The 19108-nt window shown below is 44.4% G+C and overlaps 1 protein-coding gene across 6 annotated transcripts in view; it reads right to left on the bottom strand.

Moving 5' to 3' along the window:
* Positions 1 to 343: 343 nt before the first annotated feature.
* Positions 344 to 19108, bottom strand: part of LONRF3 (LON peptidase N-terminal domain and ring finger 3) — a 34889-nt gene continuing 16124 nt past the window's right edge. For 3 of the 6 annotated variants that reach the window (XM_032330425.1, XM_032330427.1, XM_032330429.1), the window contains 6 exons: positions 10994 to 11108; positions 8710 to 8831; positions 6717 to 6875; positions 5895 to 6060; positions 4540 to 4689; positions 344 to 1676 (listed from right to left, as the gene is read on the bottom strand). In XM_032330425.1, coding sequence (XP_032186316.1) covers positions 1521 to 1676; positions 4540 to 4689; positions 5895 to 6060; positions 6717 to 6875; positions 8710 to 8831; positions 10994 to 11108 — 868 coding nt within the window. In that variant the 3' untranslated portion in view covers positions 344 to 1520. The remainder of the gene's footprint in view (positions 1677 to 4539; positions 4690 to 5894; positions 6061 to 6716; positions 6876 to 8709; positions 8832 to 10993; positions 11109 to 19108) is intronic. The other 3 variants (XM_032330426.1, XM_032330428.1, XM_032330430.1) reach the window with 1 other exon arrangement.

Genomic DNA, 19108 nt, shown 5'->3' with positions numbered 1-19108 from the left:
GAGGGACCACTGGCCTCACATCGGGTGATAATGCACACGACAGTGTGAATGGTGGGACTCACTTTTTGCCTGTCCTAATCTCTTCACCCCATTGTCATTGTGACACACCATCCTCAGGGCATTTTTCAGGTTCTCCCAGCACTAAAGGAATCACACTAGCACTAAGCGGGCTAAACAAGACCTCCCTCTTACCTTCTTACCCATTATCCTTCCCCTGTACCCTCTATCTTTGGCCTGTGGCGTTTGGGAGGGAAGGCAGTGCTTAGATAAAATCATGGATTCACTATTTCCTTTAAAGAGTTTTACAAACCGAAAAGATAGTTTTTCTGGGTTTTTTTTTTTAAGGGTTTCTACCTTTTCTACTGCCTTCATTGCATTTTAATAACAAAGAGCTCTTCTTCCTGTGTTTGCACGAGTGCTAGCCAGGTCATGATCCCCAGAACCCTGAGAAGAGGTGGAGTATGGAGGCTATGATGTGCCAGACTGAAAATCATTCCCTCTGAAGGGTTAAAAATCATTCTGCCTCAGAATCCCACTCCTAACTGTACTGGGGAGACATGAGGTACACTGTAATTAGATTGTTGAGATAAATGCCTACAACAGATTGTTCTGAAAGACACCCCTCAGATTCATCTCTTGGTTGAAAGAAAGTCATTCCTTCAGCCCTACTCCATATAACACAGAGAGAATGGGTTATTTTACCTCACCCTGGCTTATTCCATAATGTATGCCAAATCCCTTGCGTATCTTATATTGTTGAACCCAAACTGAAAGCCAAATGGAACCTGCGAAGATCAGTAATCTCTATGTGACCCTGAACTTCCTCTAACCTTCCAATGGGGTAGATCCGGAAATCGATCGAGAACTGGTTTAAGAATCACAGTTACATGTGATAAAAGCAAAAATGGCACATTTCTAGTACTGTTATTTCCCCCTTGGTACACGGTAAACCACGTTAATAAATAAAGTAACTGGCTTCTCAGTAACGTACACTTAAATAGTCACAAACACACATGTAGAAAAAAGGATACTGTAGTGCAAAAAATAAATTATTAAAACGGATAGAACGATGAACCTTATTTTACACAATGCTGTATAAACCCTGAACCATGTGGAATGAGAACTCAAGTCAGTGAAATGACACGACGTTATTAGTATCTGTGCGTCACATTTCAACCACACACTTAACTATGCAAGAAAGAAAATTAAAGCAAAACCACTTTAAACTTTCGGAAAAGTTTATGTCGAAATCAAAGGAATTTTTTTCTTCTGGGCTTTTAAACACCTCTGCTGAGCATGTCGTTGTGCAGCATGTCAAGAAGCATCTTAAGACAGAAAGTTTCAAACAGGTCCCATGCTTTTGGTCTTTCTACACATTTTCTCTCTGTGACCAACAGCAAGGAAATGCCTGTTTGATACTTCCTTCTGTTAAGATGTTATTGCAATTAGATATATTTACAAGATGACTCCCCCAAGGGCGGTGGGGAGGGTGGGCCTTCCTCTTCAGCAATCCACTCTCACTAGTTTTGGTTTCGGGATATAAAGGCCAGGACTCGCCGAATGCCGTTCAGTCTATCCTTTAAGGACCTCATAGCTAGGAATGGGAGCTGAGCTCGGCTTTCCAGTGGGAGAACCGCTAACGTCCACCAGCACCAGGCTGGGCCATTTGGGTTAACCTATAACAGAGAAACACATGGGTTCATCCCATTTTCACAGAAGTGAGCTCAGTCTGCAGGTTTCCCACACCGCACGGTAAACGTCGCAGGAGGAACTGCTTCTGTGTACGGCAGACGCTGCTGATCACGCCCAGGTCTAAGTCCCCTTATCCGAGCTGGGCGTGTAGCCACCCAGAAAACAAAGGCTGCCTTGAGCCAGGGGAGGCCACAAGACCAGGTTCTGGCTAATGAGATGTAAACAGAAGTTCTATGTGTAACTCCTGGATCATGCGCCGGGAACAGGTCCTGGGCCCTCCACCTTACTCTTTCTCTCCCCTCAGCTCCCGGCCAGAGCGTGAACATGGTGACGACCAGCCTTCTTCTATCAGAAAGACGGGGCAACATTCTGAGGATGGTAGAGATCTGCGATGTAGGACACTGGATCTCTGAATGATCTCATGGAACAGAGCTGCCCTAGCCCTCTATCTGGTTCAAGCCACGGTTATTTTTGGTAGTTGTTAAAGCAAACAAATCAATATCCTAACAGATGCCCTATACCTCCCAGCCAGTGTGATTCTGTGAGCTAGAATATCTACCACTCAGTCTGTTCCATTTCAAAGATTCTGTTTAGGTTCTTTGGACTGACACCTACCACCTGTGGGCCTTCAATTCCCACGATCCCTTGGGCTCGGCATGTCTCTTAACTCCCTTTATTTCCCTGCTCCTGGCTGAAGGCAATATAGTTCCCACATGCCATGTCACTCTACCAGGCCACAGCTAGCTTCTCCTCTGAAACCAAAGCCTATGATCCACAGCCCCAAAGCACAGCAATCCCACTCTGCAAAAATTCCAGTTAGAAAACACATTCACATTAGAAATGTATTCGGTCCCCAGGTTTCTTTTTTAATAACGACCCTTCCCATCCCACATGAGTCCTTTACCGAAATTCAGTTTGTCAGCAGCGTCTCGGGTACACGTTTTAGACACTGGTGACTTATTTCCTGTGAAGCCTGAAATGAGCTCTCGACTCGCAACTTCTAGAAGATGGGTTTAGGACTATACAGAACCCCACTCTGGTCAGACCACCTACATATTTGCCTCCAAATTGGTTCACCTGATTCTCCCCAAACCTTGCTGCCTTCTTGGCTTCTCTGTGCCTGTAGCTTCTGAATTCTTCTTTGCCCCTCACTGTGAGCTGTAACAGGCTCTCCCTCCTATTATTAGTTCTGGATATGAAATTGACATATTCTAAACTATCCTTCCCAGGGCCATTAACAAAGACATTTAAGGTGATGTTAATACTTGCAGCTATTTCTGAGAAATCTCCTCCCAAAGCTTAGAAAATTCTTATTAATGGGACCTCTGGGGCTGCAACACTGACTGGATCAAACTGGATGATTTTTTTAATTATTATTATAATTTTTTTGCTGCTGCCAAAGCAATATGATAATGGTTCTAATAAGAAAGGAAATGAGCCCAAGATTTCAGCTTTCTGTGTCATGGAGCCCTTATGAATCACTCTCTGGCATCTGTGTTTTTTCTTGAGGAAGATGCTGTGTCATTGCTGATTGCTACCTTCTGCCTGACTGAGGAAGAATGCTTTCCAAAAGGTGAAGGGGAACGTTACACTTGATCATGAGCTTGCTCATAGCTCTGACGTAGTCCTGAGTCACAGTGGCCCAGAGCCAGGAGCTGGGTCACTGGGAAGCACTGACTGGACTTTCTCCCTTCAACATTCATGCCTTTGCATGGGGGGGGGGGGGGGGTAGGTGGGAAAGAGGCACGTTTGTGGTCTGGAGAAAGTGAGACATTTCAGTCCATTAGGGAACAGACCGGTGTTTTACAGCCCCAGATGCAAGAAGAAGAGGGGACTTGGAAGACCTCCTCTCCCACCTCCCTCATTTCAGAGCTGGGAGAAAGGTTGAGAGAGGAGAAGGGACTTATCCAAGGTCACACAGCTAGAGTGGTAAGGACCAGTCTCTTGGCAGGGAAATCAGAACATACATATTCCAACTTACTACTGTGACAGAGTCAGGAACGAGTGAAAGCAAAGAATCAAGGAAGTCATGGAAGTGACGATGTAGGGAGCCAGCTCAGAATGTGGGAGAGGTGATCGTGGGCAAATATTTAACTAGCTTATCTCCAACCTGGTCTTAGAGAGAGAGTATTGTCTGATTTATACCAGGCAAACAAAGCTTAGAGAAACTTAACTATCTCCAATTTCCTGAAAAGCTTCTGATCTGCAGCTTGATCTCTCAAGTGGACCTGTCTCCCCAGGAAACAGACTAATCCAGTAGAACCTAATGAACTGCTTTCTAGTATAATTCAGTCAAGGGTAGATTTAAAGATTGGGTCTGTTTGCTCAGGACCTGCTCACCCCTGATGAGAACAATGACAAGGGTCTAGACATACGAGGCTAGGGAGAGAGGGACCCAGGTGTGAGAAGATTCCGGGGTTTGCAGTTCGAATCCTGTAAGTTAGCTGGTCCCAACTCCCTGCTCCTACAGCAATGGGGAAGAGAGTTATGGGGCTCCCCAGAACTGGAAACCTTTGGTCTCAGCTCCCAGGATACCCTTCTCTTAAGCCTGGCCTTTGCGTGAATCTTGTCACTCCCACATATTACTGTGGTGTGACTCTGGACCCTCACTCAAAGTTCTTCTGTTGATAGTGTTTGTGTTCTCAAACTCTCACCTGACTTCTCTCTCAAAACCTGTCTTGGATCCAAGTTCCTACTGCTTTACTTTACTTCTCCAATTCTGACTCGGGATCCATCTTCCTCTTTGTTCCTGGTCTGCCAAATGGCAACCGTGCACCCACCTGATCCCAAGCCCTAGGCTCTCTCATCCAGTGGGGGCAGTCCATTACAAAGAGCATATTCATGTACCTGGGGATCAGCATCTTTCTCTGGCATGGGACCGAAGTGACTGATTATCCGATTCTTCAGAGATGATTTGAGCGAATGAAACCACGATGACGCTTGCTCATAGACACAATTATGCAATCCCATGAGCTCAGCATAATCGTCTCCTTGAACCTGAAAGTACCAAAGTGGAAATGAAGCACTCTGTACCTTCTCCACCACTCCCAAGGCTGCTGCTGACACGAACTCCCTTGGGCATCCAGCCTGCCCCCCTAGGAAGGCTTGCCCACCCGGCCTTCTCCAGTGTGGTATGTGAACGTCTCCTCTGCCAGAGGATGGGCTGTGCATAACTTGTTGAGGGGCAGGAGGAAGGATAAAGTCTCCTCTGGGTAAATTAGCTGAAACAGCAAGACAGGTAGGAAACCAGAGGGGCACACTGGCTTGAGTGGAGGCATGCTGTCCAACTAGCTTACGCTGCTTTACGCCTCTCTCCTTTTCATGTTTTATATCTGGTTTCCCATTGCGCACTGGCAAAAGAGACATGAGTATGTCTGTGTCTCACTGTGTAACTCTATTTTGCATGTCAAATACATTCATTCACCAATCAAACATTTACTAATCTTGTACCATGTAGTGAATGTAAACATAAATGAACGTGGGATTATTTACCTTTTCTTCTACCCATTAGTCCAGAACACCAAAGATTAACTGGACATGTTATTTTTCTGCTTTATGGTACGATGGGATTTAGGGAAGAACTGTTAAGCAGGCTGCACGTTTAAAAATACAAATGTACGGGGGCACCTGAGTAGCTCAGTGGGTTAAGCATCTGCTTCGGTTCAGGTCATGATCCCAGCGTCCTGGGATCAGGCCCCATTATCAGGCTCCCTGAGCCTGCTTCTCCCTTTCCCTCAGTCTGCCATTCCCCCGCTTGAGCTGTCAAATAAATGAATAAAATATTAAAAAAAATACAAACATACATGTGAATCTACAATTATCTCAAAAGACAAACTTGGAAAATATAATTAAATTGATACATAAAATGCACAAGTGTAGCTCTCGCTCCTTATCTACCCCTTGACATCTGTGGCAGAGACCTGACTCCTAGGCTGAACGGGCCTCTGCGTGGTTGGTCTGGCTTGCCATTTCTCACGCATGAATAGGACTCAGCAGCTAGGCAGAGAAAGCCAGGACATGGAGCGCTCCTGGTGCCATTCTACAGCCAAACAGCAATCCAGCAGCATTCAGTGTCACCATAACAATTTGGTGAGAAATCCCAAGGCCCCCAACAGCGCTGAGAAATTCTTTTGCGAACATCTTTGTGGGCCAAGCTACAGTGATAGCCTGGCCTTGGGATTCGTGGCACTGGCCGTTCTCACCTTTTGGTCTTCAATGTATTCAATGTCAGCTGTATTGTAGCCATCTCGGTGGCCCTGATGGAGGACCCGGAATCGCCTCTTGCCTATGCTGTCCACCACTGAGCGGCCGTCAGCAAAGAACTGCACATTTCTGATCTCCAGGATGCAGCCGTATTCCGCGAACCTGCTTAATAGGGTATGAGTACAGACGTAAATCCTTGAGTCATTTCTGTGCCCTGGCCCTGAACCATTTCTGTAACCCCAGGCTGTGCCTCGAGGGACTTCTGCCTATTTGCCTGTGCTGGGGTCCACGGCGGCAACTATACAACAGGCAGTGTCTGTGCAAAGAAAAATGTTTATGCAATAACATAACTGCTCTCGTGTATGGAGCATACACTGTGTATTAGGTACTGTGCTCAGTGCTTTATGCACGTTAACTCGCCAACCCTCCCAACAAGCCCAGTGAGGTAGGCACTATTGTGCCCACTCTGCAGATAAGGACACTGAGTCACAGAAGTAACTCGTCCAAAGTCAAACTTGCTCAGGCTGGAGCTAGAATGTAAAGCCAGGCAGTGTGACTCCTGGGTCCACAGTCTTCCAGTGAAACAAACTGTAGAGTAAATGCCACTCGTTTAACAGACTAATCCTGGGGTTCCTTTATATAGGCAGCCTATTACATGGTAGGCTAGGGGCCAGGGAGACCGTGGTCTCTATGAACACTCACGGTCACGGACTGACTAAATCTCAGGAGCTGTGTCTCCCCGTCTTCTGGGAGCGCCCCAAAGTCAACCCAAATCCCTCTCCAGCCAAGCCTCCCTTCACCCTCCATAGTTCTCCACTTACCCTTTGACGGGATCTCCAAGGCACATGCCGAACTGCCTTGTGCCTGTCTCGATGCATCTACGAATCATCAGGCGGTAACAAGGCTCGAAGATGTGCAGGGGACAAGGGACGGTGGGATAGGCCATAGTACACACGAAAATAGGCACGTTCTTATTTAAGCTGTCAGGAAGAGCAAATGATGTGGATGTCTCAAAGCAATGGAGCAGAACACAGAAAAGTTGGTCAAATGTCCCCTTGTGGTTCCCCCACAGGAAGGCAAGGAGACCTCAAATTTCGATGGCTGATTAAAAAAAAAATCCTGAGATGCCACGGACACTACGGGCTGAATCCCATTACCTGGTGCAGAGGTTAGCCTAAGCACTGAGAAATTGAAACCGATATTCTATATGTTCTAATTTGCCTAAAGACGTCCTCTAGTACTTTCACATGGTGGGTGATAGCTATTCCTCAATCTTTTTTTTTTTTTTTTAATGCTCTCTACTCAAAACAATCTCTTCAGATGTCGTGCTGGTGGTAAAAGTGGACCCAGCCCTCCAGGGGGATGGTGGGAAAATCTCTGCAAGGTCTCCATCAGCATTTCAAATTTACAAAGCCCCCAGGAGACCTGCTGGGCAGACCCAGCCAGAAGGACGAGGGAGTAGCAGAGAGGTAAGGTGCTAGTCTAGTGATGCTCAAAAGCTCCTGTGCATCAGTCACCAGGGGGCCCTCAAACCAGACAGTGGGCTGCAGGACCCCTGAGATACTGATATATTAGCTCTGGAGTTAGGACCCAGGAGTCTGCCCTTCAACAAGTGCCCATGAAGAAGCAGACGCACAGCCTGATGGGAAACCACCAACCGGCCCAGCGCCTCCTCCATCACCGTTCTCTTCTTCGTCTGGTAAATCCAGTACTGGAACTTATCAATAGCTATAAGACCATCTGCCCACATCCCCGCAGTATTAAGTTTAGGACTTCTTTAAATAGATATCCCTCTAGTATACCCCAGTGTTTATTCATAAGACACTAAGTGATATTGGAGATAAGGGCTCAGAGAAACTCAAGGCAAATTTAAGAATCAGAAATAAAGATGCCCAGAGTAGATCTACTCTAAGTCAAGGAGAAAAACAAGGATTTAATTTCTAGCTTCTCAGGAGAACATATCATCCGAAGTGAGAGGGTCGCTCAAACGAAGCTGTGGCAGTTCAGAGGTGTTCTCTGTAAGGGGGGCACCTTTTGCCACCAGGCACTGGCCCCCAGAATGCTGTGAGGATTCTAGTGGGGATGGGAAGGCGGGAGGCAGCAGTAGAAGAGGCAGAAGGGAGAGACTGCCTCCCGCTTTTTCCCAGTGAGCTGCTCTTCCGGCGGAGGAGCCCTCCTTCCTTGCCCCCTCACCCTGCCTCCCCCACGGGCCAGGCAGAGGAAGCACCGAACAAGCAGCAGTCTCACTATTACCATTACCATCAATTAAGTACTTACTGTGCACTAGCTCATTTAATCTTCGCAAGTCCGTGAGGTAAGAACGGATTATTCCCAAGCTACAGATGAGGAAACTGAGGTCCAGAGAGGTCAAGGGACTTGCCGGAGGTCCTGAAGTATACTCGCTTTGTGGCAGAATTGGGTCACAAACCCAGGTCTGGTTGGCACCAAAGTTCTTAACCTCACAGAACCTGCTTAAGTATTTGCAGTCTTTTGTACACTCCATGAGTTCCCCTGATTAGCTACTCCAAATTTACTCCTACCTCCTACCAGCAACACCCAGGCACAAGTGCCAAGATGTGACCTGGTCAATGGTCTGTGGTGCGTGGGTAAGCGCTGAGCAACTGGCTTCTGGGGGAAGCTCTGGCTTACAGCATTTGCCAATTTCTATAGTGTAGATACTCTCACCAAGGCCAATGTCAAGCTACCAAAATGAATCATCAAGTGAAAAGTTAGGAAGAAATGTGCACATTCAGTTCTATGAGCCTCTGTGGGTCAAACTGAAAAAGAAAAAAGAGAAAACGTGCATATACATACTTAGAAAGTTCTTCCATTTCTTCTTCATAAAGCCTCCTTCGTTCCTTGAGTTCTTCTGGAAGGAATTTAGCTATTAGCTCTTCCATTATGACATTTTTGCTGTATTTTCTGGATGCCAAGCACTAAAGGGGGAACAGGGCAATGAAATACTAATCAGTCTTCAGAAAAACACAAAGCACGCCTGCTTTTGTCAGTAGGATAGTCGAATGACCCACATATTGGAGTAATTTGGACCCATGTATTAGCAGGTGATAAATCATACTGCATATATTCTCTGGATATTACATGTGACTAATTACTTTTATAATTAGGCAAAAATATTTTAACAAGGGAAAAAGACCTGTGTTGAAGTTCTAAAAATCTCATAGCTTCCCTAAAATGCTCAAATTGAGATTATGTTCTTGTGAAAAAGGTGGGAGGGCAAATCTTTCCCTTTCCTTTTCTGGTTACTGCATTTACAAGCTCATGAAAATGGTCTCCATCTGGGATATACTGAAAGTCTGGTCAAAATGTTTGGGGCATGAAAAAGCCATTTTCAAACACTGATCTTTTCCTGACCTGTCCCATACCCACGGCACCCCACCCCAATGCTCGGCTTCTGGATACTGTCAGTCTAAATATTCCCCCCGCCCAGCTTTAGCTAAAAACAAAACAATAACTAAATACTGGTGATTTTTTAATCTGTTTTTTAGATATATCATCTAGGTTATCACTGAAATTATGTTATAAACCATGATTTCAGAGCCAAACTCAGGTCCATTGGTCACTACTATCCTCGCAAACACCCCTACTCCATACATATCCAGGGATCCGTAAGCAATGGGAATTTAACTGTGTGAACCAGACAATGAGAGTTAAAACATCTGCGAATTGCTTGCTACGGACACTACCCATAGAGACCCAGCAGGGGGAGCTCCTGGGTATAAAATTGCTTGTTGGAGACCCTTTTTCCATTCCCAGTATGGGCTCTGTGTGTCTATTCTGCAGTGAACGTGATTGGCATAAAATATTTATCGCTCTTGGACACAGTGTAAGTGCGCCCCTGTGCCAATACACAGAGACAGACAAGAATATTTTCTAGCCCCTGAGTCTGGGACCCCGCAGCATCTGCTCTTAGGATGCCTTCCCAGCCCCTGCTACCGCCTAATGGCGGATCAGCTGCTTTGCCCAGTCCCAGTCTTTGGGGAAAAGCAATGACTCAGGAGGTTGCTAATCCAGACTCCACCGCTGATGCTAAAACAGAAACCCAGGAAAGGCACATACTGAGATGTTAACAGCGGTTTTCTCCGGGTGCTCAGCAAGAGCAGGTTCTTCTTTCTGTTTACATGAATGTTGTAGTGTTACCACAACACACGTGTATTGTTATGTATAAGGACCATGGGCTCCTCACCCACCATCAGGCCAGCAGATCCCACCCACTGATCTAGACGAGGTGTGACAGTTAGCCTCCCCTCCAACCCTACACACACCCCCAGGATTATCCTGGTTGATTATTTCACTCCATTCCCTTTGTTCAAACGTTTGGGTGTTGGGAAAGCTCAGCAGGTGACTTTTCTGGACCTACATTCACCTAGAGACAGCCTGGCATTTCTGCCCTCTCCTTGGGGACAACAAGGGTCAAGGAACTTTAAGAATGACTATAATGTGTCGTGCACAAGTCCCCAGGGGAGGGAAAACAAGATGGGCTCCCAGGTGCTCCTGTGCTACAGGAAAGTCCTCCAGTCCACCTGAAAAACAATGGTGGCAGCCTGTGTGGTTCCTTCCGGAGGACCTGGAAGCTGCAGAGCTTTTCAAGTGGCCAAATATCTGCTAATAAGTACAGCAGCTCACGGGGGTGGGGGTGGGGGGCATGGAACAAGGACTACACTGAAGGTCTGTGAGGTTTTTCTGGGGACCTGGGAGTGATACCTTCAAACCACAGAATAAACAAGGATGGTGAGAAGACATCAGCACTCATCTTGTCCAAGCCCAGAGAGGACAGAGGATTCACCTAAGATTGCAATGGCTTAGCACCAAGATCCCTGTTTGTCCTCAATTTAATCCTTTTGGTTCCATCACAAATTAGTTTCACTATTTACAGTTCATAAAAACCTAGATGTTGCCCCATTTTCCTGAAGGACTTTGTGAAGAGCAGAGGGGTAGCTCTAAGACAGGAAAAATAGATAGATGGCCTGAGGGAGTATTTTGCCCTAGCACAGTGCACTGGCTTGGGATCCAACAGGACACCATTTTGGTATCCAGTTCCAAATAAGCTAACACAATCAAGACAGAAAGAATGTCTTACCTGTGCAAGACCATCTTTGCACAGTGGACACTTTGCATTGTGATCTAGGCATCTTTCAAGGCATTTTAAACAAAATGTATGTCCACAAGGTGTTGTGACTGGCTCATAGAATAATCTGAAATTTAGGAATCAAAATGGAAGAAACATGCAATAAGATGAAAAATAAAAGACAGAGCTAGTCAATGTTAAGGTTTTACAGTATTGGAAAATTCTGTGTAAGGGGGGGGGATGTCTTTCCTTTTTAAAATAATTCCCTGCTGTTGCTGCACTTCAGAAAAGCATTTGCTTTTTTATTCCTGAGCTGGATTTTTTAAAAAATGCATTTATCAACATTTATGACATAGCTAGATCATTTTGTAACATCAGTTCTAGTCAGTCTCTTCTGACTGGCATCCAAAATGTTTTTCCCTGTCAGATCCCAGAAAAATAGAGATTAATGCCCAGAGTGTCTGAATAGATTCCGTTCTAAAATATTTAGCAAACCTGTTCACCTAAAGATATGTAAACACACACACAGATAAACACACACACTCTGTCTCACACATTTACTCATTTAAGTACTTAATATCATATGTACAGTGCAAAAAGACTTGGCTTGTTTGCTAACCTTGACTCCATTTTTCACCTAAGCAATGTTTACTGCCTGAAGGATCTCAATATTGCACCTGTAACAAATAGATGACTACCTTTTGTATGAATGGATCATTTTCTTAGAAGCAGTAGAGTAATACTGTCAATGTGTTTATTGATACACACACACACACACACACACACACACACACACATGCATATGCAGATCTGTCTCCATATACTTCAATTAGATCCCACTTTAATTGCTTTGCAGGAGCTGGATATTTTCAAAGCAATCTGGGGAATCTTTTAAAAAAGCTGTTCTATACATTCAGAGATTCATGGATTTACTTTGCTTAAAAAGAAAGGCTCACCTGCAGCAGGACCACTGGGTGGGGGCAGCTGAAGATGGTGGTTCAGAAGTGGGGCCCGCGCTCACCAAAGGACAGACAGAAGGGAAAGACAGATGCCTGACCAGCCTCTTTTGACCTCACAGGAGTGTTCAGTTGAGAGGAAGAGGCAGCCAGCCGCACAGCCCCCTCGTGTGGCCAGGAGGTGCAACAACAGCCTGGCGCACAGAGCCAGGCTGAGCAGAAGGATCAAAATGTCAGAGAGGAAGAGTACCCAGAAAAAAACTGAACCCCCCCAACCAGAATGAAAGTGAGGTCCAGAGGGGAGGAAGTCGCTTCTAGTTGGCAGATCAAAGTCTATCCAATGTCCACCTTCCAGTGGCGTGCTCCCTCTGTTCAAACAATGATTCTCGACCACTGCTGTTTGTGAGAATCACCTGGGGAGCTTTTCCTTTAAACAGCTTTACTGATGTGTAATTGACATGCATGAGCTGCACATACTCCAAGTTTACAGTTTAGTGAGTTTTAAACTATGTGCACACCTATGAAACCATTTCCACGATCCAGGTCATGAACATATCCGTCACCCCCAAATACTGCCTCATGTTCCTTTGTAAATCCTACCTCCTGCTCCCCTCTCCCAGCCTCCACCACCATCTGGGGAACTTTTAAGCACCATACAGTTGCCAGGGACCACGCTTGCAGAGATTCAGATCCGTTGGTCCAGGGTAAGGGACAGGCATCAGGATTTTTTTTTTTTTTTAAAGCTCCTGGGTGGTTTTAATTAAAGTGCAGCCAGGATTGAAAATCACTGGATTCCACAATCTTACTAATCTCTGCACAGATGAATCCTGTACTGGTCTCCAAACTGAATTATCAGAGCCACCTGTAGAGCTTCAAAAACAGACACCGTGAAGCTCTACTGGGTCAAGTGTGCGATTTAGCGGGTCAAAGGGAGGGACAGAGATTTGATATTTTTAACAAGCTAGTGAAAGACTAGCAGCTGCTGGCACATTCCCCTCCTTCTTGATTAAAAAAATTCTAGTGGAATTTGAGGGAAAAGCATCTCGTGGGAAAGAAATGAATAGTTTCTTAAGAGAAATCAGTTTAAATTTAACAAGCTATCCACGAAACGGATTCTCACTTACTCATTTAGCAAACGTGCTCTGCGTGCTGACGCAGAACTAGGTTCTGGCAGTATGACAAGTACAAGAAGGCATCTGACTTCTAGGAGACGAGAGGACACACACTGAACAGGTCATTGAAAAAGTGAATTTAATAAGTCTGTACCAGTACAAATAATAATTTTTAAAGTGTTGAAATTAGAAAAAAAAATAAACAATCACATGAAGGTCTGGAGTAGGAGAGAGACTTTTGATAGGTTCACTTTTTCTACATTTTGAATGTTATATTCCTGTTTTAGAAAGCAGCTCATTTGTTTAACAGAATTAATATATTTTAGTTATTAAATTGGGCAAAAAGTTATTTGGCCAGTTATTAAATTGGCCAAAAAGTAAGATTAATTTTCAAAAAACACTATGATGGCGGTCCTAACCAGTGTACTAAGGAAGAAGAAAAAAAAAGTATGAGGATTAGAATGGAAAACACCAAATCTGTCATTATTCACACATGGTGTGATGGTGACCTGGTCAAATCTAAAAGAATCCACAGAGGGTACTGGGTGGCTCAGTCAGCTGAGTGTCCAACTCTTGGTTTCAGCTCAGGCAGTGATCTCAGGGTCATGGAATTGAGCCTCCTGTCAGGCTCTGCGCTCAGCAGGGAGTCTGCTTAAAGAATGACTCCCCCTTTCCCTCTGCCCTCCCTGGCTCCTTTCTCTAAAACACATACATTTTTTTAAAAACATTTAAAAATCTACAGACTGATTATTAGAATTTGTAAGAATTGATAGTATTAACAAGGATGTTAATAAATATACATACACACACAACTGTATTCTATACACCAGCAAAAAACATAAGAAAACCCATTTTTAAAAAGGCAACATTTACAGTCACATTTAGAAATCAAGTGTCCAGGAAGAAATCCAACAAAAGCTGTACAAGACCTATGATGGAAAGAACTATAAATACCTCATTGAAAGGAAGTAAAGAAGACCCAATTAATCCCGATAAAAATCCCAATGGCTTATTTCAGATGTTTGTTTTGACTTGACAAGTTGATTTCTAAATGGTATAAGGCAAGGCAAAGGGTCAAGAGGACCGAAGACACTTCTAAGGGCAGCACTGTGGGAGGACTGGCTCTACCAGACGTCAGACCTTATTATAAAGCTGTAGTGATTAAAACAGTATAGGGCTAGCACAAGGACAAATCCGTAAATAGACTAGAAAGCCCAGAAATAGACCCAGACCCAGATTCTTCATTTATGACAACTGTGGCACTTCAAAGCAGAGGGGGGATTTTCAGTACATGAGTAGCATTCTCAATAAATGCCATTTGGGATAGCGGGCTGTCTGTATGGGGAAATGAAGTTGGGCTGTTCTCACACCATACACAAAAATCACTTTCATGTGGGCTGGAAAGGTAAATGTGAAACAGTGAAGCTTTTAGAAGACATAACAGAATATCTTGATGATCTCAAGGTAAAAGAAAAAAAGATTTCTTGGGCAAAACACGCACAAGGAAAAAAAAGCCACTAACTATAAATGAAAAGATTGATAAATTTCATTGCATTAAAACAAAGAACTTGTAAGTTCTTTAAAGGATGCCATGAAGAGAGCAAAAAGGCAAGCCACAAGCAGGGGAAGGTATTTTTAGCACACATGACTAATGGGGGCTCGTGTCCACAACATACATAAAGCTCCTAGAAGTCGGTAACAAAAAGAGAGATAACCCAATCAAGATGGAAAAAGATTTATATGTACCAGCATACATAGAAACTTCTCATAGCAACGTTGTCCATAACAGCTCCAAACTAGAAACAATCCAAATATCCTTCTGAAATAGAACAGAGGAAGAAACTGTGGTAGATTCATACAACGAGCCACTATACATGAATGAAAATGAACAAACATCACCAGTATGCAGTAACGTGAATAAACCTAATACTGTGGAAAAGAAGCCAGAACAAAAAGAAATATGTTCTGGATAGTTCAATTTATATGAAGTGTTTTAGAAATAGGTAGAACTAAATTATACCATTTAGAGATGCATACATGGGTATGGGGTAAAACTGTTTTTAAAAAAGAAGAGAGAAAAATCAAGAAAGACAGTGGCTTCAGTGGGCAAGGGGCAAGGAGATGTGATCCAGAAGTGGCCCACAAGGAGGCTTGTGGGGGTCCTGGCCACATTTTATTTCTTGAACTGAGAAGGACTGTACGAGTATCCTCCCTACAGAATTTTGTTAAGAGAGTACAATTTTAATTTTATGTACTTTTCCACCATGTGTGTTTCACAATTTAGAATGTTTCTCACAAGTGTGATTTGCAGGCGGATTTGGAAACCATTGCCATGAGCTCCTGCAGCAGCCAAATCCAGAAAGTCCCACTTTCCCAGTAATTTGAGTCCTATGAATCTGAAAATTTGTTACACACCTTAGTCAATGACACTAATGATGATGACGATTGAGGAATCTGTACCTGCTGAACTGTTTTTTCCTGAGAACTTCAAAATCGGGCCTTTTGTAAAACAGCAGTGGCATCACTGGCTAATTCACTGCAGTAAATACTGACATTTAATGAGCAGATGAACGAAACAGACCCAAAAGGAAACAGCAACTCTCAGCAAGAACTGTGATTAAAATGCCCCCCGAGCTGAGTGGTCGCAGACGGGAAGGCTGCCAACAGACACTGCATAGTGACTGTTTTGAAATAATTCAAAGTTCAGATGCTCAGAAGATATCACCTTTTAAGACTCAAGTCGCTTCTATATTCGGGGCTATGCTGCTCCTCTCCAAAGAATGATGGAGTAAAGTGACAAGAGACAGAGGGAGTATATTTCTCTTGCGGTTCTTGGTGTGTGTAATACTGTTTTTCAAATAAATTAACTTCATGTATTACTACTGAGGAAATTAAGACTCAGACAGGTTAAGGGACTTGCCCAAGGTCAGACAGCTAGCTAGGAGGTAGCAGGGCTTGGGATGTGAAGTCACACCTTGTTCCCCAGCTCATCTTCCTTCTCCACTATATGACACAGCAGCGACAGCGTGCACACCTATATCTAGAACAGACATCATCCATCCGTGTGTAGACATACCGACAACACAGTTCTCTCTCTCCCCATTCCAGAGAGAGAGAGAGAGCGAGAACTCTGTATATAGAGATAGAGCTAGATATAGGTATATACTTGAAGTCCTCTCCATTTTATTTACCACTAGGTAATGATTGCAGGAAACACTTGAGGGAGACATTTATAAATCAGAGTAGAGTCAGATTTTCTCACAAGAAAGCATTTTACATTGTCACAGTGGTGGAGTAAACAATAGTAATAATAAATGCTTTCAGTTACATGTCAGCCCAGATAAAATGCTTGGCTTGTCTAGAAATAGCTATCTTTTCCCACCAGTTACATCCTTGTATTGTGTTCTTTTGCTGCTATCAAAGGAGAGCGAAGAGGGAATGAGAAGGAGGGGGGTGGAGAAAGAGAAAGAAAAAGAGAGAGGGAAGGAAGGAAAGAGATGGTGGGGCCGACTCCTTAACACCCAGCTATTTGAGTAGCTAAAACTAGGTTAAATACAAAGTTTTCATTTCAGTTGACAAAGAGGTCACTGGGCCATTAGGTAACTGGTTCAAATATCAAGCATTCTTGTTCCACATCTCGAAATATCCTTGTCACCCCAAAGGCGATGTTCCACAACAGCCCCAGAGGGGGCCCCCACTGGCGAGATTCCAGCTGGCTAAATCTCAAGGGGTTTCCAGTCACGAAAGACTGGGGGACAGAGTTCTGAGGGGTTAGAATTAGGAAACAACTTCCCTCAACAGAGCTCTCCCAATTCAGCCAGGGGGACTTGGGAGACAGGGAAGTGTCTCATTACGACACGCTCCAATTCTTATCCCATTCAATTTTTCCACCCTTTTGCCTGCAAGATGTACAAGAGGCTCCTGGGTTTTCCTCTAGAGTCAGATGAACTTCGCACTCCAACTTGTCTTCTACTAACGCAGTGCCACAGGACTGGATTTCATTCTAGAGACTTGCAGAGGAGGTACAAATGTCTAGTTTCATGACCCAGTAGATGGTTTGAAAATATCTCAACCCTTAGACACCCTCTCCCCCAAAGACACATGAGGGTCATAATAGAACCGGACAATAATCCTAATGACAATAAAAAGGAAAAAAAAATCACTAGAGGTGGAAACAGGAACTTTGACAAGACTGTATTCAAACAAAGCATGCACAAGAAACAGCTTCTGTCAACATCTGATTTCTGCCTTACAGATAAACCCTGTTGGGAGGGTGTTTCTGACCCAGGACTATAGTTTTTTTTTAAGGTTTTATTTATTTATTTGAGAGAGAAGGAAAGAACACAAGTGGGGGGAAGGGCAGAGAGAGAGAGAGGCAGACTCCCCGTTGAGTGAGGAGCCTACATGGGGCTCGATCCCAGGACCCTGGGATCATGACCTGAGCTGAAGGCAGATGTTTAACTGACTGAGCCACCCAGGTGTCCCAAGGGCTACAGTTAAGAGCCTTGCGGCCAGAAAAGCTCTCTGGACTTGGCGGGTTCCTCTGCACTCTGAAGCAGCTGGGGTCCCCTTAAAAGTTACCAGCCTATATACTACAGCTACCCCAAACAAAGATGGGCTTTTGTTTTGAAGTCTCATTTAGAACAGAGGGGCAGGATAAGGGAAATAATGGCTTTTAAGCTCAGGGTGAGCAAACCAGAAGGGGGTCTTATCCTCTTGGTGTTTATTTCTTGGAACAAATTTCTAACCCTTCTCTGAAGCCCCCTGTTGAGATCAGGGACAAACAAGATGAAAGGGAGAAAGCAGAGGAAACAGAACAAAAGAACTCCAACCTCAGGATTCCGAGCCCTCGGCAAAAACACAAACAGGATGAGTCTGTGTGTTTGATTTTGCGTTGGCTGGATGCTGGGAGGAGTATTAAGGAGGATACGTCCAGCCAAAGACCTGGACTTTCTGAACAAGCTAAACCAAGTCTAGCAAAGTCTGACACCTGAAAGACTGTGGCTTAGAGGAATGATGGCGGAGGTCCCCTTCTCTGCCTGGAAGCAGACGTTCTGCCTCATATCCTGGCTCCTCCGTGACCCACCTGACGCTTTGTTGTGAGGGGGACGGGGAGCTGGTCAAAGGGAACTGGTAACATGACCCACCTACTCCACCTAAAACTCCCCGATTGTATCTGGAAGGCTTTCTTTTGGTGCTGCTGTATTCATCTGCCAAACAGTTCATTTTCAGGTCTGCCCAAGCTCAGAAGCAAATCTGACAATTCGATTTTTTTTTAAGATTTTATTTATTCATTTGACAGACAGAGATCACAAGCAAGCAGAGAGGAAGGCAGAGAGACAGAGAGGAGGAAGCAGGCTAAGCAGAGATCCCGGTGCAGGGCTAGATCCCAGGACTCTAAGTTCAGGACCCAAGCCGAAGGCAGAGGCCCAACCCACTGAGCCACCCAGGCAATTATTTTTAAGAGAAATTATTTTTAAGAGGGAGAAAAAGTACATGTCCAGGTAATGGGCTCCTTACTCATTTTTATGCGTACGGTAAAAGTCCTCCCAAATACAAAAGCACATGATTGATATGGAAGGCATACATGCTTGCAAAGGGCAAGAAAACACCCCAGGATCATTGGGGGTGGCGCTGGATCCCACTGTGTGGTAGACCACAGGATTTTTCTTAACATCTCTTGGGTCAACCATCTTAATAACTTTTATACAAATGTCTCAGCCTTCTTTTAATGCTATTTTGGGGGAGGGGAAGCACTTTTGAGAATCTACCGAAATCTGTGGACCTTTGGAAACACACACACACACACTCTCTCTCTTTCTCTCTCTCTCACACACATATACATTTTTACATACAACTTCAGGGAATTCACAGATCTTTTAGAATCCATACAAAGAACTTCCTCAGGGGTCCGTGGGCTTAAAGAATCTCTGGTCTAGAAAAAGAATTAACATACATGGAGTATTTATTATGTCCGGCACTATTCTAAGTGTGTTTTAAATAGATTCTCTCGATTAATCATAACAACCTCATAGGCTGGGTACTACTCTTCTCTATTT

Source organism: Mustela erminea, chromosome X (assembly GCF_009829155.1).
Source record: "Mustela erminea isolate mMusErm1 chromosome X, mMusErm1.Pri, whole genome shotgun sequence".
Taxonomy (NCBI): domain Eukaryota; kingdom Metazoa; phylum Chordata; class Mammalia; order Carnivora; family Mustelidae; genus Mustela; species Mustela erminea.
This window is presented reverse-complemented; position numbering and strand designations above follow the sequence as displayed.